At 48.1% G+C, this 24083-nt stretch overlaps 1 protein-coding gene across 1 annotated transcript in view; it reads left to right on the plus strand.

Moving 5' to 3' along the window:
* Positions 1 to 24083, plus strand: part of PLXNA2 (plexin A2) — a 212657-nt gene that overhangs the window by 127777 nt on the left and 60797 nt on the right. The window contains exons 5-10 of the mRNA XM_004424854.2: positions 5971 to 6071; positions 9322 to 9445; positions 11216 to 11369; positions 11990 to 12086; positions 15217 to 15331; positions 23294 to 23494. Of these exons, the coding sequence (XP_004424911.2) occupies positions 5971 to 6071; positions 9322 to 9445; positions 11216 to 11369; positions 11990 to 12086; positions 15217 to 15331; positions 23294 to 23494 (792 nt within the window). The remainder of the gene's footprint in view (positions 1 to 5970; positions 6072 to 9321; positions 9446 to 11215; positions 11370 to 11989; positions 12087 to 15216; positions 15332 to 23293; positions 23495 to 24083) is intronic.

A 24083-nucleotide genomic window follows, 5' to 3' on the forward strand; every position in this document is an offset into this window, starting at 1 on the left:
CTGTTGATCAGGCCAACTGCATGCTCCAACCAGGCTGTGTGTGTCACCTCCCACCCCCGCCACCTGGCTCTCAGCCACTGAGAAGGCCTCTGTATCTTTCCTTGTGTCAGGAGGCAGGGGACACGTGTGGGGACAGGTGTACCATCTGGCAGGGGGGGAGCAGATTCCGGGGAAGCAGGGGATTAAATGCTCAGTCCCCAAGGGACCCCGCCAGTCTAGGGAACAGCTTTCCCTTATTCCTTCCTTTCTCCGTGTCTCTCTCTTGCACAATTGCAAAGGAATCCTGCAGGCCTCTTGAGCAGAGTGCCCACGCCAAAGCTCCCTGAGGGGAACCCCTGCTCTCCGTCCTTTGAGCCACGACTGTCTCTTGATTATGCCTCTACTGTGGCATCCATCCCACTGTATTGAGATAAACTGTTTCCTTGGTTTTGTCCTCAACCAAATCATGGGCTCCAAGAGGGCAGAGAATGTCCCCCAATGCCTAACAGAGAGCTTAACACAACATAAATGCTCAGTAAATAAGGACTGCATGGGACCCAGGTACAATCTATTGTCAGAATCCTATGTTTGTTCTGCTTGCAACTCAAGTGTTTCTCCAGTAGACCCATACAGGTCCTCAGAACCATGTAGCTCCTTCCAGGTGTCCACACGGGCTGGCAGAGATGTATCATTGATTCTCTGCCCCCAAGTTCACTCGCCAAAGGGTTCCTGTTGCTCACTCCCCCATTGGGGAGCTCTTCTCTCTGGAGAGTCATGTGTTTGCATCTGATGGTAGTAACTGTCCAGGGCCTCTGTCCAGGATGATAGTAACTACCAGGGCCACATAGCCTTTCCTGGCCTCACTCTCGATGGTCCAATGTTCTTCAGATCTTCAGGAATGAGGCTGGTTCCAGCAGCTGCCTCAGTGACTTGTCCCCACAGCCAATAATAACCTGATATCTTGTCCCTAGCTGTGCTAGGCCTCCTACCCTGTGGGCTACCCAGTGTGCTGAAAGGAGAGAGGGTGGGTGGAGGGGAGAACCCCCTCAAACTCTGCACACCCCTGCTGAGCCCTTCCCACGTAAAATCTCCAACTCCACTGAATCAGGCCAAGGAAGGCACTAGAGACACAGGGCCCCGGGGCCAGAGGAGCCAAGAATGCAGTATGAGTCACCTTTAATTAAGAGTATTCCTTAGTAAATGACTTAATAGGACAGTTATATTCATTAGAGGTGTAATTACAAGACATAGATCAAGCAGAAAAGAATGCAGAGCATGAGGCTGGAGTCCAGTCCCTAGCAGCTCCATGGTCCCTGGGAGAAGGCTGTGGAGGGAGTCAGGAGAAGGGCGTCCTCGACTGTAGACTTCTCTTCGCCACACTCATTTGCCAACCCAGCCACCCTCAGATCCCAGCACTCAGAGTGGAGGGGGTGGGGGAGCCTCAGGCATAATTAAAATGCAATCATAATAAACAAACTCTAATTAAAGTGCCATAGTGTCCCATTAAACTCTGAGTCAGCCCTGACAAGAGTGCCGCCTGACGCGGTGGACACTCTCCAGGAGAAAGCTCTTTTTCCTTCTCCAGCTTCCCGAGACAGCTCCCATCCCCACCCCATCCCACCCCACCCCACCAGGTCCTAGAGCAAGTGCTTGCCTGTCACCTGGGGTGCAAAGTGAAGTGGCCCCTGACTCTGGAGCCTTGAACTTGATCCTTTCCAGCCTTCATAGACTCAGAATTATTAGAACCAATTTCTCCTGGGCATAAAGCAGTCCCCAGAGTACCTCCCACTACCCTCCTCCCTCAAAATCAGTCTAGTTCCTTCCATAGCCCCAAGGCAGAGTTTTATTCCATTTCTTCCTGGCCCTAGGGCCTGACATTTAAAAAGACTTCCCCAAGGAGGTCATCTATATCACTGGTTCTCAAACATGCATAAGAATCAGCTGGAGAGCTTGTTAGAACCATTTCCAGGGCCCTGTCCCAGAGTTTCTGACTCAGTGGACTCTGGATTTTCATGTCTCATAAGCTCACAGGTAATGCCAAGGGTGCTAGTTTGAGGACCACGCATTGAGAGCCATTGCTCCTTGAGAGCCACAGGGCCACCTCTTTATAGAGGACATTCTTTTGGCCAAGGAGTGACAGGCTGGAGAGCTTAGAGATTTCATATATTCCAGCTCTATGGTCTCAGTCCTTCATAAGTTAAGCCAAACCTGCTGTTCCAGATTTATACCCATCACTCTCTTGCCCTCATGTAAGGTTTTCTAAAGAAACTCTGCTTTCCTCTGTTTGCTCATGTGGTTCTTTCCACCTGGAACACTCTTCATCTGTGTAAATATTATTCACCCCTGAAGACCCAGACACATGCCATGTCCCTCATAAAGCCTTCTTGGGACTCCCATCTAGAGCAGCACTCTCCCATAGAAATAAAATGTGAGCCACAAATGCGGGCTACATGTGTAATTTTAACTTTTCTAGCAGCCATATTTTAAAAAGTAAGAATAAACAGTTAAAATTAATAATAGATTTTATTGAGCCCAATATTTGCTAAATTTTTCTTTTCAACATGTCAATAAAAATTATTACTGTGATATTTTACATTCTTTTTCTCCATCCTAAATCTTCAAATTCCAGTGTGTACTGTGTCCTTACAGCACATCTCAGTTGGGACTAGCCATATTTCAGATGCTCATGGCCACAAGGGCTAGTGGCTATCACACTGAACAGCACAGACATAGAAGTATTTTCTCGTTGCTCTGAATTCCCTCAGCCCTCTTTCAATACCTCTCTTAGAACACACATCACTCTTGTTTTTATTGTCAGTCTGTTTGCAACTTGAAGGTGATGGCTGTTTTAATGCCGCTGTTGTTTTTATTCTCCTGAAGTGCCCAGCACTGGCCTGTATGTAGGATGTGATCAATGAATATTGGTTGATGAATGAATATAGGAACACATGAATATAGGAAAGACAGAGAGCCTATGGAAACATCTGACCTTGAGGGTCTCCTCCCAGTCCCTGTGGCATTTCTTTCCTCTGGTTTATATATGTCTATTAGATCTTTGAGGAGAGAATAATTCAAGTTTTAGATGCCCCCCTCCCCATAAGTTTCCTGTTTCACTTTGCTCTTCAACACAGTGCATTAAAAAAAAAAAAAAATCCCACCAGGAGGGCCCAGGAAACAGGAAAAATAGTTGTGCTATTGGTTTCATGTTTGGAGAAGAACAGGGTTCTCACTATCTCCGTGGCACTTGGCGTGAAAGTGGGCTTTGTTGCTGGAGACACTGCTCCCATTCAGGGCCGCCTTTCCCAGCTGCTGAGAGCCGGGCTGTGTTTTGACAGACAGGCCGAATGCAATGCAGACAGTTGTTTTAATTTCCAGCCAGATGCAGACATCACTCACACGGAGCCCGAAATCCAAGAAAGGGAGGCCGGGCACTGGGCCTCTGCTCTCAGGCCTCAGAGGATGGGTTGGAGGGGGCTAGCAGAAGCCAACCGGGCGGCAGAGGTCACAGATATCTTGCAGGGCTGAGAGTTCCCGACCCAGGAGAGTCTGGCAGGCACCTGTCAGAAAGGTGCTTCTGGTAGGAATCAGAAGCCATGAGTCAGGGGTCAAGGGTTGCTCCTAAGGCGATGTGATATCAGTGGCTGGTGGTGATGGCTGGATGTTATCTTTTCACTGTACAAGTTGTTCAGCACAGAAATCGTAAACAGTCTCAGGAAGGAGTTAGGTAAACTGTAGGAAATAGACTCCTGAATGTCAGAACGGGAAAGACGAATGCAGCCTTCCTCTGAGGGCAGAAATACCTTCCACAGCCTCCCACACACATGTCACTTTGACTCTGCATCCCACTGATGGGAATTCCTTCTGGAAGCAAGGTCTATTGCATTATTGGACAAGCTTGACTTTCTTCTGTTGAGCTTTCCTGAAACTTTTCACCCATGAGTCTTACTGCAGCCACACTGCTGACCTGTAAACATTGGAAAACAGCTTCCATGGCCACCTTGAGATTTGTCTTCTTTGAGCTAAATAAACATCCCAGGTCCATCAGCTGTACCTCAGAAGCCACATCTGTGTCCCATTCCATTGTGACCACCCTCCTGGAAAGGATCTCTGGTTGAGGAGCACCCCTCTTGGGGCAGGTTGCAGAGACCTGAGCTGGGGACTCCCCAGTGTAGGGCAGCGTCTCTCAATCCTGACACTCTGTCTATCTGTGCAGCCCAAGATCAAAGCAGACCTTTACTATTACATCACCCTGTCAGGTCATATCGAATGGAGAGTCAATGCAAACACTCGAGTTTATTACACATTGCAAGATTTTACACTTATCCTTGCTGTATTTCATATTTTTATTATTAAAGGGAGGTTAAGGGTGCTTAAAGCTGATCATGTCACTCACCTATAGAAAAGCCTTTTAATAGGGAATAAGTGTTATGATGTGATAAGAGTGGGGAAGGGGCACCCAATAGAGAAAAAGAAGGCTCCTGGGGCTGGTGTATAGACCTTTCGTCATCCAGCCCCCGCTTATATCCCACCCCGCCCCATCCAGTGTACACCCTACACTTGAGTTGTACTGAACTTGTCCATGATTACTTTTGCTCATGGTCATCTCTCAACTTGGAATGGCCTTCCAGGTCTCTGCATCAGGCCCACTCTTACCCTGACTCCGCTGGCCCCTTCCCCCAGACAGGTTGCATTGGGTGCCCCTCCTCTAAGCTCCCAAGGCCCCCCAGGGCACACACCCACCCCATGCAACGAGTGTTCAGCACAATGTGGAGCAGCTTTCGGTTTGTAATTACCAACTCCCACTGGACTGTGAGCTCTGCGGAGGCAGGATCTGTGTCTTGTTTGCTGCTGTTTCTCTATCGTGTTGCACCGGAGCCTCTGCATAGTGACATCTGATAAGCATTTGCTGGATGAGCGGTGTTAGACTCCAACCCGAGCCTCTCAGGAGGATGCTGTGAAGGCGTCTCCGTCAGGTCCTTTGTCCCCCTGCCAGAGGCAGAACACTGTGCTGCTGGACCACAGGTTGTGTTTTCACTTGAGTTCACACATCCAGTAGGTGGGGGACCTCTATGCCCTAGCAAATGAGAACCCCATTCCCAGCCCAGCAAATGTTTTTGCAGCCCAGCAGCCTCCTGCCCCAGCCAGCCACAGATACCTAGGACATATCAAATGGAGGACTTCAATCTTCTGACCCCCTTGCCTGACCTTAACGTCACACATGCTGGGCAGGTAGGGATGAGTAATGTCCGAACAGGCCCAGCTCAAGTCCCTGCCGGGCCCCACCGGGAAGCTAGGAGGAGTTTGCACAGGGGTACCTTCGCTGGGGGGCAGGAGCTTGATCTGCAAATTCCTCCTTTCCCCAGCAAGACAGAATCAGACAGGCAGCTCATCCCTGTAGATGTTCCCATTTAGCCAGACTTTTCAAAGGATGGGAGATTTACTAGAGAAACTGAATGCAGGCATCAGAGAATGGGGTAATTGGATCCAGGTGGTATGTTTGGTTAGCTGTAAAGAGACTGTGGCATATGATGAATATTATTTGATAGGAAAAGATTCTCTTTCTCTCCCTTTTTAAATGTTTTCTGTGCAGGCAGGATGTCTCAGCCCAAGCCCAGCTGAAACCTCTTGAGAGACGAGTTGGTGGCACTCAATAGCCTTTCAACAGTGTTAACCATTTTTCAGCACTTGTCCGGAGCATGCCCAGCTCTCACGAGGACTTGGGCGCAGGCAGCAAGACTGGAGGATTTGCTTCCACCTCTGGTAAAGGCAGGAAGCCTTGGGTCTGCCACCTCAGAAACACATTCTGCTTAGTTGTCCCTGCCGTGTGCCAGGCAAACAGATGAGAACATTGAGGCCACCGATTTACCCCCCAGTGTCACCTCTTTAGGGGTGGTAACAGTGCAAGTGTAGGTTGATATACGTGGGTCTGAACACAGATCTGGGAGGTGTCACTACCTGATCTAAATGTGCTCTCTTTCCTCTCTCTGCCAGATCACCAGGGTCCCTGTGGAATCATGCGAACAGTACACGACTTGTGGGGAGTGCCTGAGCTCAGGGGACCCTCACTGTGGCTGGTGTGCCCTGCACAACATGTAAGTTTGGGATGTTCCAAAAAAGGGCCTGGAACGCAGAAGACCAGGTACTTTCCTGGGAGTGTTGATGAGGGATGTAAGGTTGGTTTGCAGGCAGAGAGGAATTTCCCTCTGCTGAGCAGTAATTCTAATCGTGGTCAGAGTGCTGAGGGCAGGAAGGGGAAGAGGCACGGCTGGGCATTCTTTCCAAGTGCAGGGCCTTTGCTTCTCTGTCTCATTTCACTTCCAAATTCTGCCCTCCCAGTCTCTCTGAAGTCTACCTTGTCAGTCCTGGGAAGGGTAGTGGTGTTGGAAGGACTCACAGGGAAGCTGTAGAATCTCTAGGTTTCCCAAGAACCTCCTCGGTACAGCCCGACTAGGTGCCTCCTACCGTGAGCATGCAGATGGCAGTGCGCTAGAGTTGAGAGGTTTGGGCTCCAGTTAGCTGCTGTGTGACTGTGGGTGGTCCACTAACAACTCTGGGCCTCCATTTCCCCATCGCCAAATAGGGATCATGCCTACCTCGCAGGTGAATTGTGAAGATTCAATGAAATAATAAATGCTTTGGAAATAAGGAAGCCCAGAATAGGCTACACAAATCAAAATAATTATTATGGACTCTGAACCCTTGGGAGGACCCTTCTGGCCTCATTAATTCATGATTCCAAGAAGTCCGCATCTCACTCCAACTGGCCTCACATCCCTATTGAGATACATACTGGCTATTGAATACCAGCTCAATAGAAATGCAAAATTACACTTAAACTTCCTAATTCAAAGAGTCCCAGAGGGAGAGAAAAGGGTGAAAACTCGAAAGGCAGGAGCTGGCTAGGAATTCTGCTCCCCAATGGAGTTGGAAACTCCATGGCTTGGTGCCAGCCAGCAAAGCATCTCCATGAAATGTGCCGGGTTTGGGGTGGAGGCGGAGGCGGAGGGCCAGAGTTCAGGGTCCCCGCACAATAGCTCTTGGCTTCCAGCCTCTGCAGCAGGTGTTGGGAGGGCTATAGAGGGAGGGAGGGAAGCAGGCGCCTCACAGATGCAAAATCCGGACTGGATTTGAGCCCACAAATGCTGGGTTCCCTGCTAGGGTTTAGAGGTAAGAGACTCCTCAAAAAGTTTTGCAAAAAATGCTCTCACCAGAGACCCAGACAGTGAATCACCATTTAGATCCGACAAGTGGTAAAGATGCTGATGCCACCCTTGTTGTGCCCCAGGAATGGCAAAGGTGGCTAAAAATGGGTTCCCTTCAGTAAGGCTGACCTGCCGGCCAGCAGGCTCTCTCCTTCAGAGGATTTCTTCCTCCAAAGAACCCCCAGCTCCGTACAAAGTGTCCTGGGCTACCTGACCTCATTGTGCAGTGGGCATGTCCAGCTGTGCCACCCACTCCCTGCTCCTTCCTACCCTGCCCTCCCAGCTTCCGCGCCAGGGGCACTTCTCACATGTAGAACACACCACAATTATAGACGAGGATTATTATTTATTCAACAGTAAGGACATCACATTCCCCAACTTGTACCAGTGAGTGCCTACAAATCTACCCACAATGCCCGGGTCTCCCGGTGGCCCCAGACCACCCCTGTCATCCCCCTGGTCTAGGTCAGCTGTGGCTACTAGAATGACCAAGGGACATCAGGATAGTCTCAGATTTCCTCTGTCCTCTAAACTCCTTACCTATCTTCAGAGAATCCTTCCTACGTGCCAGGGCACACCTCTCCTTCTAGCTACTCTGCCTGCCAAGAGTGCATGAGGAACAAGCTTTTTCCTGTCTATACCTGGAGGTTTCTGCTCTTCTGGCCATTCTCATCTCCAGCAGTCCCACCGGCAGTGCCCTCCCATCTGCCACCACCAGCTCGCCTTGGTAAGCGGACTGAGTCGCTGGGCCCACCTCCAGCTCTCAGGCCCACATGCTGGACTTTAATGGAAGCAGAGGGCTGAGGGAGATTGCTAAAGAGCCTGTGGTCTGGGGGGATTTGAAACCTTCTTGTCTCCTCTGTATGCCTTGCTCTTGCAAGTGTGTTATTGTCTCCGAGGCTATTTATCTCTGTTAGGGCTGTTGCCATAAATAGTATGATAAAAAAGAGCCATTTCAGTGAGTCAATGAGATAAAGGCTCCAGTCAAGAGCTCACTTTAGAGCTATCTTAAGGATTCACTTAAACCTCAATAATTCTTTTCTTTGACAGCATTCATATTTAGATCCATTATGTGCCTGGAAAGGAAGAGAGGGCGGGGCCTGGGGGGAGTCCCGGTGGGAATCACTGCCTGACTGTGGAATCTTGTTGTGTCGGGTGGCTATTTGGTTTGGAGAAGCAGCAGCCCTGGAGCGTGTTCCTGTGTGACATAGGTGGTGACCAGACGTTCCCGCGTGCAGGTGTCACCGTGCCCACCTGCCGCCATGGGCAGAGGAGCCTAGAGCCAGAGATGAAGATGTCAGGATAAACGGCCACACGAGCCTTCTGACAGAGGCAACCCTGGCTGTGACTTCTTGTCTGTCTCTGTCTCCAGGCCTTATTTCACACCACAAACATTTATTTAAAATATACCATGTGACAGGTAGAATACCTCAATGAATAAAACATGGTCCCTGCCTTCAAAGAGCCATTAATCCAGCCACAGGATCACATGCATGCTGTTCCCACCCAGCTAAGACCCTGTTCAGATTTTTAAATGTCCCTGGAGGAAAATAATAATATTAATAATTGTATTAATCATCATCACTATATTATTATTGTGAGGGCTAACAGGACATTTTCTAAGCACTAACTCATTTAATCCCTACACCGACCCTATGAGGTAGAGTATTATCCTTATCCTCACCATTTTACAATTGGGGAAACTGAGGCATGGAGAGATTAAGTAACTTGCCCAAGGGGCCACAGCTAGCAGACAATAGGTCTAGGGTTAGAACCCAGGCAGTCTGGCCCCAAAGTTCATGTTCTTAGCCTCTCGTGTGCTATTTTTCATGTTCCCCAAATTTCCCTCCCTTGCTCATGGAGCATCCCATAAAGACTATATCTATCAAGAACTATTCTTTATGTCTAAACTGCATCTCTCGTGTTGGCGGTTAATCCTACTTCCTCTTAGTCTGTCTTTAACTGCAATAGAGACCATCCGGGAGTCACTCAGGCCCTCTGGGATAAATGAAAGTCGTAATGAGAAGACAAGCCACAGGCCCCAGAGCAGCAAACCCCTCTTACTTACCCCAAGGGGACGATGCAGCCAAACAGATGGGTCTCCCAGGCCTGACCTCTTGCGAATCTGTGTCTGTGGCAGGTGCTCCCGCAGGGACAAGTGCCAACGGGCCTGGGAACCTAATCGATTTGCTGCCAGCATCAGCCAGTGCATGAGCCTTGAGGTGCATCCCAGCAGCATCTCAGTGTCTGAGCACAACCGGCTGGTAAGTAACCCATCAGGGGGATGGTGGCGGGGGGCACATCTGTGGATGTGTTCCTTTAACACTTGCACAAGTATCTGTAAATGGATCATACTTTAAATACTCCAAGGAAACTTTGTATTTATAGAAAACCTATGGTAACTCTTATTGTAAATGGCATATTCTCCATAGTCCTTGCAAATTCATTACTTATTGATCTGTTTTGTAAATCTACGTTTTGTATTTAGTAACAAACATCTACAACATAATGCAATCCAATGCCACATAACACATCCTTTGGTATATGCTCTATTTATAATCCTCCACTTGATACAGTCTCTCACAGAAACCTGAGGGTTGCCTTTGTGTGTGTGTGTGTGTGTGTGTGTGTGTGTGTGTGAGAGAGAGAGAGAGACAGACATCGAAAAATTCAGAGACAGAGAGACTGAGACTTAATTCACAGTGTGTGCTTAAAGAGAATATTAAAGAGAATAAAATAGCCTTTAACCACCTGTCGAGGTGCGACCCAAAATATTTCATGTCCTCAGGCCCTGCACAATTATTTTATTCTGAAGGTTTTATGAGCATTCACGAATGTTAATTAGTTAATGAACCTTCCAAGATTTCCGTTCATTCATCCCCACCGGGAGGTTTTGGCTCCCATGGAGCTGAGGGAACAAACAGCAGAGTTTGTACCTAAGTCTCTCAGCCCCATGGAAACGAAACTGGGGCAGAGATTCAGCTGCAAACAAATGTATGGCAAGGCTAGGTGATACCATTGTGACTGAGAAATCCACTGCAATAAATACCGCCAGGTGTGGGTAGGAAGACAAAGGGAGACCTACCTACAGCATGGCTCCCACGTGGAGGCCACAGGGGTGTTGTCACCATGAACCCTTCTGGGCACTCCCTACTGCCAGAGGGAGCCAGTCACATTTCCTACCTATTGTTTTAAATACCCCTTAGATGCTATATTGTAGTAATTGGGTACAAACTCATTTCCACTGAATTCAGAGCAGCATTTTGCCATTAAATACTTTCTCAATCAACAGATTCTTCTGACAATCTGTGATATTTTTACCAATCAAAGGAGGGTGGGTGTTCATACTTGAAAAGGCTGGAAACCACTGGCCTAGATCATTGGAACCCATAGGGAACAGCAGACATCATCCGAGCCATGGGTGTCCACTTAGGCGCCTCGTGAAGCGACTGCCCTACTCCAGGGGAACTGTCAGGGAGCAGAGACCCCGGAAGGGACAGAGAAGCAGAAACTCCAGGAAACCCATCACCTTGATAAGCAGCCCCTGAATGACAGCCATGGTGAGGAGCTAGCTATATTCCACCAACTTGGTGAACTCCTGGTAACCCTCCAAATTGGTGACACTTATTCTGCCATGACCCAAGGCTAAGGCTTATTTGTGAAGGGCTCAGCTCATGACTTGCTTTCAAGTTTGCATGGTTTCATGTCCAAGTGAGCAGGATCTGAGATGGATTTTGGTACATTTCCCCTAGTGCCCCTCCTCCATCCCCCAGTACTTTCTGTTGCTGGACAAGACTAAAAAATAAATTAATACTATTATTAATGAAGACCATTGACCCTGCACACCCCTGGCAGCACTACAGTAATTGTTCAGTTTCTAAGCCGGAAAATCACCTACACCAATGTCCTCCTTTATACATGAGGTCAAGGGAGATGAGTGAGCTAGCAGGTAAGGGCAGGGCCAAGCCTGGGACCCAGGTCTCCTGAGCCCAGAGGGCTCTTTCTATAGGATCATCCCTTTGCCCCTCCCACAGCTCAGCCTGATTGTGAGTGATGCTCCTGATCTGTCTGCGGGCATCGCCTGTGCCTTTGGGAACCTGACAGAGGTGGAGGGACAGGTGTCCGGGAGCCAAGTCATCTGCATCTCACCTGGGGCCAAGGATGTCCCTGTCATCCCTCTGGAACAAGGTAAGAAGTGTCTGCCATGAGAGTCACATGCTAAGGGCTGCCATACCAAGGTGGCAAGAGTAGAAGTCGCAGGATATGGGGGTGGCAAGTCCCAGCACAGAAGTTGCCTGACCAAGTCTCCTTATGCCAGACACTAATATGGGTTTATGTAATTTAAAGCAAACCATCATGTCCCAAAGCGAAATTCAGAAGGAGGGAAATCCCTTGCTCCCATTTGGGTTAAGGCTGCAAAGAGTTTTTCCAGACTTCCCTTTCCTTCTAGGAATGGCAGTGGCTTTAGCCATTGGTTTTCAGTGGGGTTCTCTCCCCAGAACTGGGGGCTTGAGGGGTTCTGGCCTAATATTTATGAAAGTCTTTCAGTAACTGAACATGCCTGACCAAGGCAAGGGGCTCTGTGGGATCTGATTCATTACTTCTCCCCTAAGTGGAGGTGTGGGGTGTCTGGGTCTCAGTGCTGGCCTGGTAATCAACAGGACAAAAGGGATGCCCTTAGAAGGAGAGGACTCAGGCAGGTTCCATCTACCATCTATGCCCCAAGAGAGCCCTGGAGTGGGGATCTCTCAGGCTTTCCCCTGGGCCCCTAGGTTGTCACTACCTCTCATTTTTTTTCTTGTTTCCAGACTGGTTTGGGCTAGAGCTGCAGCTGAGATCCAAGGAGACAGGGAAGATATTTGTCAGCACCGAGTTCAAGTTCTACAACTGTAGCGCCCACCAACTGTAAGCACTTATCAGAAAGTCCTGTCCGAGATGGGTGTAGGGTTTCTCTGAGCTCCTTTAGGACAGGAATTATGTTGTTTTTACCTCACAGTCTCCCTGTGGGGCTTGGCACGTTGTCTGGAACAGAGGAAGCTCTCCATGAATGTTACTTTCCGGTTCTGTTCAGTTTATTCAGTTATTTAAACTTAATGGCATTCACTCTCCGTAGCCTCTGATCCCATTCAGTCTCCCTTGCCCACCCCCCCAACCCCCATCACACCTACCCTCAGCTCTCAAGCTAAGACAGTAAAAAGAGGGTTTGAAGTAAAGACAAAGGTCATGGCCTGGGAACCCATAAGAAAAGTGCTCCATTTTAGAGTAATTGGTGGTGTCTTTGAACATAGAAATTGACAGTGAGTGGAGTTCAGGCACCTCATCCATGACCAAATAAGGAAGGACTCAGAGACAAGAGAATCAGCTGTGGATACAGTTACCCCAGAGAAGGGCAGGGAGGGGGATAGTAGCCTCACCCAGCACACAGGGGAAGGACCAGCTGGGACGGGGCGAGGAGGCTCTAACTCCACCATTGTCCAAACCCAGCCTTCAAATTAATTTATAAGGAGGAAGGGGAAACCAGACCAAACCACCAGCCTCCTGAGGGCCTTGAGTCCAGCCCAGCTGACCTCACCAGCCATCTCCAGCAGTGGAATGTTTACCGATGGGTGCCCACAAGCTGTGAGATCCTACAGCTGTGCAGGAAGCTGGGAGCATTTCATAAGTAACAAGCAAGACCAAGAGTAGAGGAGAGAGAGACCCATAGTAAGTTTCTGCTGATCCTCTCTGAAAGAGAAACTGAGACTCCTTCCATACCATCTGGAAACTCATCACTGTTTGATTTAGAAAGAGAGAAACACAGGTCTCTATAATAGGGCTACATGAAGGCCATAGGACCAGTGACCCCAGACATTCACAAGGAGAGAGATCAAGCAACAGCTCCATTGCAGAGGGAGCAGTAACTGGGAATATTCTATGGACCCATCCTTCCCATTGCCCAGGACAAGAACAAACTGAGCTCTACGTAATGGGCAAACCCCAGTGGCATCAAGTCTGTAGGGTCCAGGCTGTGGGCACGATGGGCTCAGCAATCCATGTGGGGATAGTCTGTTTGCAGCTAAACTCTAAAGGAATCTTTGGCCATTAAAATAGATAGATGAGCCAGTATTCCTTAGTCTCCCCTTCCCTGATCTTGATTTTCATGATTGGCATCATCTGCTGGAGTTCTAGGTCTCCACAGTAGTTAAGGAAGGAGACAGAGCTGAGCCCCATTGGGACAAATCAGTAGATGTGCAGAGAAAGACAGAACAAGTGGTAAAAATGGCCTGGGGGGTGCCAGGGCAGAGCATTATGTGGCTGAAGCTGAAATGGACAAAATTGCTCAGTAACCACTGCATCCCAATCCCAGCTAACCCTGTTTTGGGAAATACAGGCATCTTGGAGAGAGAACTTCCCAACCTCCTTCTCAAACTCCAACACAGTAGTGATGGAATCCATTGTTTGGGAGAGCATCCTCATCTCCATGGCAATCCAGTGTGATGTCACCACTTTCAACCATGGATTGCTATGGCAACAGAGATGCTGTCACAGGCAGCAAATTTCAGCAGGAAAAAATCCATTTTATTGCCAAACGCTATCTTACCCTCTCTATTCCTGGCATTCATATTAAAAATCACAGAATCAAGTTCAATCGTGTCTTTTTAATATGGTAAACTGAGGCCTACAGAGGATAAGTGCTACAGCGAAGGTCACAACATTAGCCAGTGGAAGAGCCAGGTCTTGAACCCCATCTCATCATCCTTGGTCCATTTTCATTACTTAATTGATGAATCATAAGTTAGCAAGAACCAGTCAATCTAGCCTAAGCTCAGAAATGAAATAACTTTGGGGATTTCCAGAAGGGAACAAAAATGATCAGCATGAGGAAGATGAAGTGTAGATGGGCAGATGCACCCAATACCCTGTGGCATATTAGCCAATGACCCTTGGATCCAGCCCCATCTGCCCAAATGTAATCAGAATGCCCACCAGGTGGCGCCAGATTGCAGACCTGGCCCTGACCCTTTCAGGTTAGTCTAGTTGTGAAAGGCTAGACTAGGGGAGCTAGCAAAGGAGCAGGAAGACCAACCCCACCTACAAAACCCATTTCCATTATAATGATCTGATCACACACACAGAGCCAAAATAATATACACAGGCTCCAGGTAAGACCAGAGGGAAAGAAGCACTCATCCTGGCAAGAAAGGCATGAGCCACACACATAGCCTATTGCTACCTGTGCCTGGCTACTTGGAGAGTGGGACAGAGTTACCATTTAATGCTGTTTCCTCTCCCAAAGCCTAGTAACACAGGTGATATGAACCAATTATTAACACTCAAATATGATTTAAGAGCTTGAAATAACAGGTAATTTAAGCACTTGAAAATAATACTCACATTTAGCGTTGTACTTTTCAAAACCATTTCCTAAACATTATCTCATTTGACACTAAACAACTCTGTGGAGTAGAGAGGAAAGTTTTATTTCAGACAGGTGAAGAAATTCCGATTTAGAAGGTGAAGTGACTCGCTTGAGTGATCCTAGTAGCAGTGGCAGAGGCAACACTGGAATTAGATCTAATTTCTATCCCAGTGCTCTTTTAGCTATTTTGTCATATAAGTGGTGGTATGTTGGTAAATGTTTAACTACCAGCCATTGGAAAAAACCTAGTATGTAGCATTTGCCAATTTCAGTGGTGTAAATACTCCCTCCATGGCCAATTTCAAGCTACCAACATCATGTCAACCTGCTTGCAAAATTGGTGAAACTATAAATAATCAGCTCTCACAAGCTGGTATAGGCCAGCTATAGCATACCACCACTATATAAGTTGCATTATTCCCGCTCTGGACTCATTTTTTTTTCAATTTTCTGGTCCCATGAATGTCGTGGATGGAGAATCGACAATTCTCAGTGCTGAGGGATGCCCCACCAATCTACACTCGTGAGAGTGAGACTAGGGTAACAGACTTCCATCATGACAGCTGGGCTACCTGGTACCCTGACCTTCCTTCTCTGCTCCCTCCTCTTTGCCTCTTACTGTCTCTGTCCTTGCAGGTGCCTGTCTTGTGTCAACAGCGCCTTCCGCTGCCATTGGTGCAAGTACCGCAACCTCTGCACTCATGACCCCACCACCTGCTCCTTCCAGGAAGGCCGGATCAATATCTCAGAGGTAAGCAGGGCTCACCTGGGCATGGCAGTGTTCCCAGTGAATCTGAGTGGACCTCCCCCTTCAGATGGTCAGTCCAATGGCTTGGCTGTCTTCTTACCCTGGACCATGTTGATCCTCTTCCCAAAGATTCTACATGTTGGAAACCCTGTTATTATAAAGCTTTAAAAAGTGGTAGCAAATACCCCAAAGGCGGAGAATGGTGCTGTATCTACTAGACTCCTAAGACTCTATGCATTCAAAAGCTTGAGGGGAACTGGGAGTTGAAATGGAAAGCTAAGAGGAAACGTATCCAACCAAACAGACTCTATGGTCTAGAAGAGTGTGGTGAACGGCATTTATTCTTTGAGTCTAAGCCCTTTGCTTGGCTGCAGACATAGTCTAGTTCAATAGAACATTCACTCTCAACCATTTTTTCATGCCAACCTCTCTTCCAAGTATAAAATTCAGTGATTCTTTGACTCTGATGTATGACTGAGTGGGTGGCCTTATAGAAAGAGAGAGAAATTCAGCTGGTAGAAAGAACCAGGCCTTGCTAAAAGTCCCATTTTATTATCTAGTCAATGCTCCATCCCTAAGGCCTGACTCACCTTTGTTATCAATGCAGTGAGATATCAAATTGCTTATCGTTCCATTGAATATTCCATCCAATGATTTTTCATAGAGGTCGACTTTTACATGTTCAGAGCATGCCTTAAGACAATGAAGCCTGCTTGTCGGTCTCCCTTTCTTGTGTCTAATGTTTTTCATGCCCCAGGGTAGCCAATCGGTTGGGTTTGAACAACTATAGAGACCTTATGTATGCATACAAACGCACATATGCATATATACACATTCCCCTATTGTTCCACCTTCTAGAAAATCCACAAATGTAAGTAAGTGACAGTATAGCATTTGCATATACTACTATAGCCTTTCTGTGCATATCTCCCTCTTGCAGTAGACTACAGTCTCCTTCAAGGCAAGGGCTATGTCTTATCTTTAAATCCTCCGTACCATATTCAGTGAATGTTTGTCGAATGCATGCATGAAAGAATGGATGAACCAACGACCACTTTACCCAAATGCCTTTGATAGGAGGGGTTCCTTAGATCTTGTTACTTGTCTAAGATTTCAAGAAATAGAGTCTCTTGTGTCTCCTAATCTTGATAGAAGTGCTGGTTGCTTCCACGGATAAACACAAGGAAGTAGGCCTTGATATACATATATCAAATCAACACAATGTACACCTTAAATATCTTACTATTTTATTTGTCTATTATACCTCAATAAAGATAAAAAATTTAAAAAAATAAAATACGAAAGTAGGCCTTGAAAGGCTTCCCAAACACATACCCATGGCCTTGAACTCTTCTTAGTTTCTTAAACTATATATATTGTATTCAGCCAGAAAAATGGAATGTGCCTGTCTTGAAAGAGAGAAATGTAGATGGGGCCCACAGGTAGTATTTAAGACAGACCCATCCACACTTGCCTCAGCATGGTGGAACCAGTTATCTAGTGCCCTGAGAACGTTTCAGAAAAGGATTTTCCTCCAGCCAGTTGGCATGCTTTGATGTAGCTGACCTGAAAACACTACACTGGTCCTAGTGGACACTGGAAATTAATCCAAGCCCTGGGATTCTAGAAGAGGATGGCACTGCTTTCAGGCCAATCTTCTCACTCAGAGGAAGGGGCCCAAGAGCTGAGGGTATGGAATGGGGGATGGTTAACCCAGCTTGGGAGTCAACAGAAGGATGGCGAAGGTGGGCCAGGAAGAGAAGCCACGTGCCGGGCTGCTCAGAGGCAAAGGCTGGGCAGTGCAAGATCATGATAAATGGTCTCAGAAACTGACCTTCGCATTGGCCACTTCTAAACTTCTAAGTTCCTTACTACAATAAATGGAGGCAGACCGCAGAACACAGAGGGTGAAGTGCAGATCTAGACAAGAAAGAGCAGCTGCTTCATTTTCTCCTCGGGGCTCCCCCTCGGGCAGAGAAACCCGAAGCCAAGCCTGAAAGCCACCCAATCCGCAGCTGGAGTGCGGGCAGGAGGAGTGTGTACAGAGTAAGACAAATAAACTCTGCCCGGTGTTGAGGCCAGGAGGGCTGAGCCCCAGATAGCTAAGTGGAAACATGCTGGCCTCCCTCACACCCATTAGAAGTCTCTGGAACACAGTTCCCTCTCAGCCTAGGATGAGAGATTCAAGCGTTCCAGAGAGCTGGGCCTGAGAAGGGCTATTGCAGCCCCGCGACTCAGGATTAAATTAACACGGAAAGAGCCCAGGGGTAAACCCAGAGGCTTCCCATCTCCTTTAAGTTTCAGTGCCTCCCCTTCGTGTCTGTTCCTGGGGTGAGAGAGGTGCCTCATCTCCCTCACCTCCCCATCTCCCCAGAGCTGGAATGGGCCCACTGCCGCTCTCTTTCTGCTAATGTGCGCCGGTCCCTGGCACAGCTCCAAGGGTTGGCTCTCCCTCTGGAGGGCAGTGAGGGAAGCCCAGATTCCATCCAGCTCCTGACTTTTCTCAGGAAAGGAAATAGGGTGCAGGTTCCCAGCGAGGTTGCTAGGGCCGCTTCCCCAGCTTCTAGGAATATTACTTTAGCTCTCAGCCACAGCCACCCACGCATCCCTTCTCAGCAAATTGCTCCCAGGCCCTGCTCCCTTCTGTACAAAGCCCCATTTCGGTGAGCCCCATTCCTGCAAATGTGGGGAACAGCAAAGGTGCACATGTCTAGCTTGAGTGAGGGTCCCCTTAGTCTCTTAGGAGTCCTACCTGATGCCATCAGGTTCTTTTGGGGACTGGAAATCCCTTAGGCGCCTCTTTGGGCTTCCTGGAATATCTATCTTACACTTCCAGTTAAGGGCCCCCTAACTTTGAATCAAAATTTTATGTCTATCTTTTTCCTAGAAACAATATGTAACTGATTAGCTCCTTTGATTTATATATAGCAACATTAACGTATCACCCATTTGCAATTCTCTCACACGTGACAGGAGTTCTCCAAGTGTGGGGGGCGGGGGGACCAGCAGCATCAGCATCACCTGGGAACTTGTTAGAAATGCAAATTCTTGGGCCCCAGCCCAGATTAGGCTAAAGATTGAGAACCACTGACATATGGCATCTCAATTGAGTCTCGCAACAGACCTGCAGTTTCACATAATTCCTATTTGACATATGTAGTAACAAAGATGCTAAAAATTTAGGTTTTTTGCCCAAGGCTACAGAGAACTCAGGCATCCAAAAAAGCTGAGTACAGTGTGCTTTCTACGGAAAATCAGGGCCGGTTAGCTTGTTTGTCTCATGGCCAGAGGCACGCTTGCCGGCCTGACCTCAATCTTCTGGCCCTTTGCTCTTGGTCGTGAGGGTTCAGGGTGTGGGAGGGACCAGCACAAATCCATCTCCACAGATGGAGAAACTGCCTGTGGAACATGGGTCGGTAGTGCCACTTCCAGATACAAAGACTGCCAGCACATGAGGTAAACCTGCCTACTTCTTTCCAGAAGGCTGATGGACCAAGTCCATGCTTAAGCCTGACAACAAAGAATGAATGCAATTCAAAAATAAAAATATTAATAGTGAAGATTATTGAGGACTTATTACATATGTAACATTATATATATATATATATATATATATATATATATAATCTCATTTACCCTTAACTACTCTATGAAGTGGATTCTATTATAGATGAATAAACTGAGGTTTAGGTAAGTTAAACAATTTTCCTGTAATCAGCAAATAAATGCAGAAGTCATGATTCAATGTCCCCAAGCTGGCTCTGAATGAGTTGAAGTCCTCTGATCCTGCATGTACATACACACACACACACGACAAATATGCAATAATAATATTAACATTGTTAATCCAGTTTATTACCCCTTAGAACATACTTTCATATCCCTCTTTCATGCCATCTAGGGTCGTCAGGTATTATTGGCCCCATTTTATAGATGAGGAAACTGAATTTCAATTGAGCCATCTCTTGAGCTCTATTAAGGCAGTGAGCCAGACCTTGCCTCTACTCAGAGCACAGCAGATTTCTAATAGGGTCCCCACGATCTCTACCTCCCTGGGCCGGATCAAGCTGTGACATGGTGTTAGCAAGCGAGTGTGCACAGGAGTATGTGTGGCTTTCAGCTTTAAAAGCTCATCTCCCGCCATGGCTAAACCAGGCCTAGTGAGATGTAGATACATAAATATCTTCTTTACGCCCTGTCCCAGGGGTAAGATAGAACCAAATAAATCGGATTAGCTTCCCAGGATGCTGGCTGCTGTCTCACTTTGAAGTCCAGTGGGTGAAGATAATGCCATTTCCACATGGCAGAAGTCGTTTCAGAGGGCTGAAGCGTCCCCAGTGCTGAAAGCTGCTGAAGCACAGCTAAACAGAGTGGGCGATGCGGCTGAAGACTCTCAGGGCTCCTGTGCCGGGGGCCTGCCCTCCCAGCAGCTGTGTCTCCTCCTCCCCAGCCTCCCCACTCCCCTGGGATATTCCCAAATAGGACATCTGTTCATCTTGATTGAAACTCACATTGCTGCTCAGGAGGGGATCCTGCTGCCAGTTGGCCTAGAGACAGAGGGAGGAGTAAGATGACCTAAGAGCTGGTCAGAAGACCGGAGGATCAGCAGGAGCAATGGGTATTTTAACGATGTTCACAACAGTCTTCACGTTCTGCGGAAAAACCATGGCATGATTATTTGCTCTCTTGATCTTAGGACAGGAACTCTGTGTGTGTGTGTACGCACGTGTGTATGCCTCTGTGTGTGTGTGTGTATGTACTCACAGAAGCAAACAGGTTGGAAGTGGCCTCACTGTATCTGATGAAACGCATTACCTTCCTCAAGCCCCAGAGGCATTGAAGTTCCAACAACTTGGCAGTTTTCCGGTCTGCTGGCTTTCCTACACCTGCCCTCAGCCCTCACCACTGCCATTTCCACCCAAGACTTGCTGCTCCCTCGTTAACCTGTTCACCAGAACCATGTCACAACTCAAAGGGTCTGTATCTTCCCATTTCCCAAGAAGGAGATGGTGTACCTGGGCGCTGACCACTTCTTTCCTTTGCCCTGGAGAATACAAGGAAGAGTTCTGCCCTATTTGGCCTGAGAGGAATAGCCAGAAAAACAAGCAAAGCATAAGACATCCTTTTCTACTGGGGCAATCTTGGAGCCTATGTAGGCATTTGGGAAGCCCCTAATCATTGCCCTTAAATTAAGTCTGAAAGAGCAGATCACGGGAAATTTTTCTAACACTTTAGAAATCTTTAAAACAAACCAACTCATAAGAGTATTTATAAAGTCTACTTATGATTCTCCAACCTCCAGACTGACAGACTTAGCCCAGCCAAAAAGATGAGGGTGTGGTGTGTGTGTATGTGCATCTGTGTGTGTGTTTGTGTATTTGTGTGCATACACATACATATATATATATATTTTTTTTGTCAAAGTTAAAAGGATTCTACAGTCTTGTTTACTAACCCAAGACATCATACTTGCAAAAGCACATCTTTAAGACTCTGCTACTGAAATTTGAATTTGTTCTCTGAGCTCATTAGACTTGAAAAGCAACTGGTCATCATTTACAATATATCAACTAGCTCTGAGTCTGAAAAATCTATTCTCTCTCTCTTACAGGTACACACACATGCAGCTCATTATACCCTAGCCTTATTTCTAGTCTAAATTAAGATTCTAATTTATCAGACTCAATGGGGATTTTTTAGCCACTAACGGAAAGTAGCATCTCTCTTCCCGTGACATGCCTGGGTTTTCCTAAAGTGGTGTTCATTTTTTTCCTTGGCTATAAATATATGAAAGACTGTCAAGAGTGCCCACAGGGAATGAAAGTAAAAGTGCAGTAAAGAGCAGGTTATGGGTTGGCAGCTTGAGTGAGTGGCTTCTAAACAGGAACCCACCTGTTCGGGGGTTGCCTCATGATCCCGTCTCTTGTGGAAATCTTGCCTGCTTGGTGTCTTCACATGCAGTTGGCCTACAGGTGAGGGACAGCACCAGTGACCCCAGAGATTCATCCAGGCCCTCCTAGACAGGTTTCTGTGGGAAATTTCTCCTGGACCCAGCTCTTCATAAATCCTCAGGTTTCCTTAATAGATACGGACACGCCAATTTAGTGATCAGGTGACTCCAGAAACAATGACCATTTCCACCCCCAGCTTTGGGAATCAAACTCCTCTTCAAGTCCCTTAATGTCCAGAAGGCAGAGCTTTATCCTCATCTCTAAAGAATCTAGAAAGTTAAAGCTAGCGGGAAAGTTTAAGATCTTTTCATCTGTTGCTTTGTTTTCCTATTTTCCATTTACCTTCCCACAAGCAATGACCAAGTGTCCCCTACATGTCAGGAACTGGGATAAAGACTGGGGATACAGAGGGGAATAAGATGCAGCCTAATCCTCAAAGCTCACAGACCAGTGAGGAAAGACAAGTCAACAAGAAATCACAGTTCTCAGGGCCGAATGCGATCATGGGAGAATATCCATAACCCCTTTTGAAGGCCAGTGCGGGGAAAAGGTCAGAGACAGCTTTCCAAAGAAGGAGATGCTGAGCTGAGTTTGAAGGGTAATTAAGAGACGATCGGCTGAAGAGGCACTGAGGCAGGGGCAAGGAGGAAGATGGCGTGGAAGGGCGGGTAGCAGTGAGTGTTTCTGGCAGAGAGGAAAGCATCTTCAAAGGACCAGAGGTCCACGGGAGGTGGCCCCTCAGAACTAATCTGAATACGATGATGTGCAAGAGCCTCAGGGTAAGATGTGGGCAGGGGCCAGACAGTGAAGGACTTGCACAAGGCCCAGAGAAAAGAAGCAACTGCCTAGGCCCACACTCTGAGTAAGACAATCACTGTCCCAGTTCCCCATCCAAGGCTGTCCATTGCTCAGTATTGACTGTGTCACTTAAGGCTTCTTACCAGCATGGGACCGCCTGCAGCATGAGGAGAGGGACAACTGATTGTCCAAGACTGGCCCATACGTTGCAGGAAGTTCAGTAGTCCCGGCCCCCTGCACTAAACGCCAGCAGCGCCCTCTGCAGAGTAGCAACGTCAACCCCACACATTCCCAGATGCTCCCTCAGAACCACCGCAGAGGAGTAGGGGATGCGGAGAGAGGCGTCTCCCTCAAGAATTTCCTTACTTGATCCCTGGAGGCAGGAAATGATTGCATGTGGAGGTGACTGCCTCGTCCTCACTGCCAGAGGCTACTGGGCTCTGTCTTCCCTGGAGAGGGAGAAAGAGGGCAGGGGATTGGAGCTGTGGGGAGGTGGTAATTTGACCTGCAGGGGAGAAGCAACATCTAGGAAAAGAATTGAGGAAAATCAATCTCGCTCTCTCGCTTCCTCTCTCTCTCGTGGTCCTTCCCATAGCCCCTCCCCACCAAGACTTTATTTTTTCAGTTTTGTTTTCCTAAGCAACATGGCATTCACGCAGGGCCTGGTAATGAAATGAGATAAAAAGCCAGAGCAAGTGTTTAGAGCGTTGCTGGGAGGGCTTGATCCACCTCCTGGAAAGGCGGGCTCAGTCGGAGCTGGGAAGCTGAGGCCTCCGATAACAGAACGCCTCGGGCGGGGACAATGCCAGGGAAGAGGAGCTGGGGCCGGGGGACCGATGAAACCGAGAGGTGGGGGTTCCCGGTTGGGCACAGGGACGTGTGGTGCCTCTTTTATCCTGTGTCTCAGGAGATAAAATCCACAGCCTGCCACACTGGTGCTTGAAAATTAATTCCTAAATGGTAACATGCATGCCAGATACAGGACAAGTTGTGGGATGGGGATGAGAATATCAAAGCCCCGGGAGCTCAGAGATAGATTTCGTTTTCCCTGCTGACTCCACGTGCCCCTTAAATGAGGTGCGTCCTTCTGTGGGTGCAAAATGCCTGGATACAGGAGGGTCAGGCCTGGCATCAGGGCCCTGTCCTCTGCCCTGGATCCACTGAGCAGGACGGTGTGAGCCGAGGACAGAGGGAACCTCTCTGCTTGCTCCCTCAGGACTGTCCCCAGCTGGTGCCCACAGAGGAGATCCTGATACCAGTCGGGGAGGTAAAGCCAATCACCCTTAAGGCTCGAAACCTGCCGCAGCCTCAGTCTGGCCAGCGAGGCTATGAGTGCGTCTTCAACATCCAGGGGACCGTCCACCGGGTCCCCGCCCTGCGCTTCAACAGCTCCAGTGTCCAGTGCCAGAACAGCTCGGTAAGAGGACTCGGGCTCCAGCCCTGCCTGGAGCAAGGCTTTCTCTCATGCCCATGCCAAGGCCTCCACCTGGTCTGCCCCAGCTTCCAGAACCTTCTGGGTCCGAGGGCTGACCCCACATCCCCAAGGAACATGCAAGCACCCCGGACCCCTCAGCCAGAGCAGAGCAGGTTAATGGTATCCGAGGAGGTGGAATGTGTGAGGACCCTAATGGCAGAAGTGGAGAGCTTTGTGCCCTTTCTGAGTTTAAAGAGCAGCTCTTGGCTTTCAGTGAAACTTCAGCCAAAGTGAGTGACTCCACCGCAACCCCTGCCCCAGCGAGTGGATAAACGGAGGGCGCTATGTTGGAGGATGGCTGTGAGAGAGACCAGCAGGAAGTGGAATGGGATGAGGGGAGGTGGGAAGGGAGGAGGAGGAGGAAGCAGGGATTTTCAAGAGCAGTGAGGGTTAAACCCATCCAGAATGCCAGACAGAAGCACGAGGTGTTTAATTATAATACTAGCCCAGAGAAGATCTTTTCATCTGCCAACTCCCTGTCTCTGACTGTGGGGGGTCAGCTGGAGATGGGGGGTGGGGGTGACGTGACAAA

The sequence above is a fragment of the Ceratotherium simum genome, chromosome 2 (genome assembly GCF_057802395.1).
Source record: "Ceratotherium simum simum isolate JZ-2026a chromosome 2, ASM5780239v1, whole genome shotgun sequence".
Taxonomy (NCBI): Eukaryota; Metazoa; Chordata; class Mammalia; order Perissodactyla; family Rhinocerotidae; genus Ceratotherium; species Ceratotherium simum.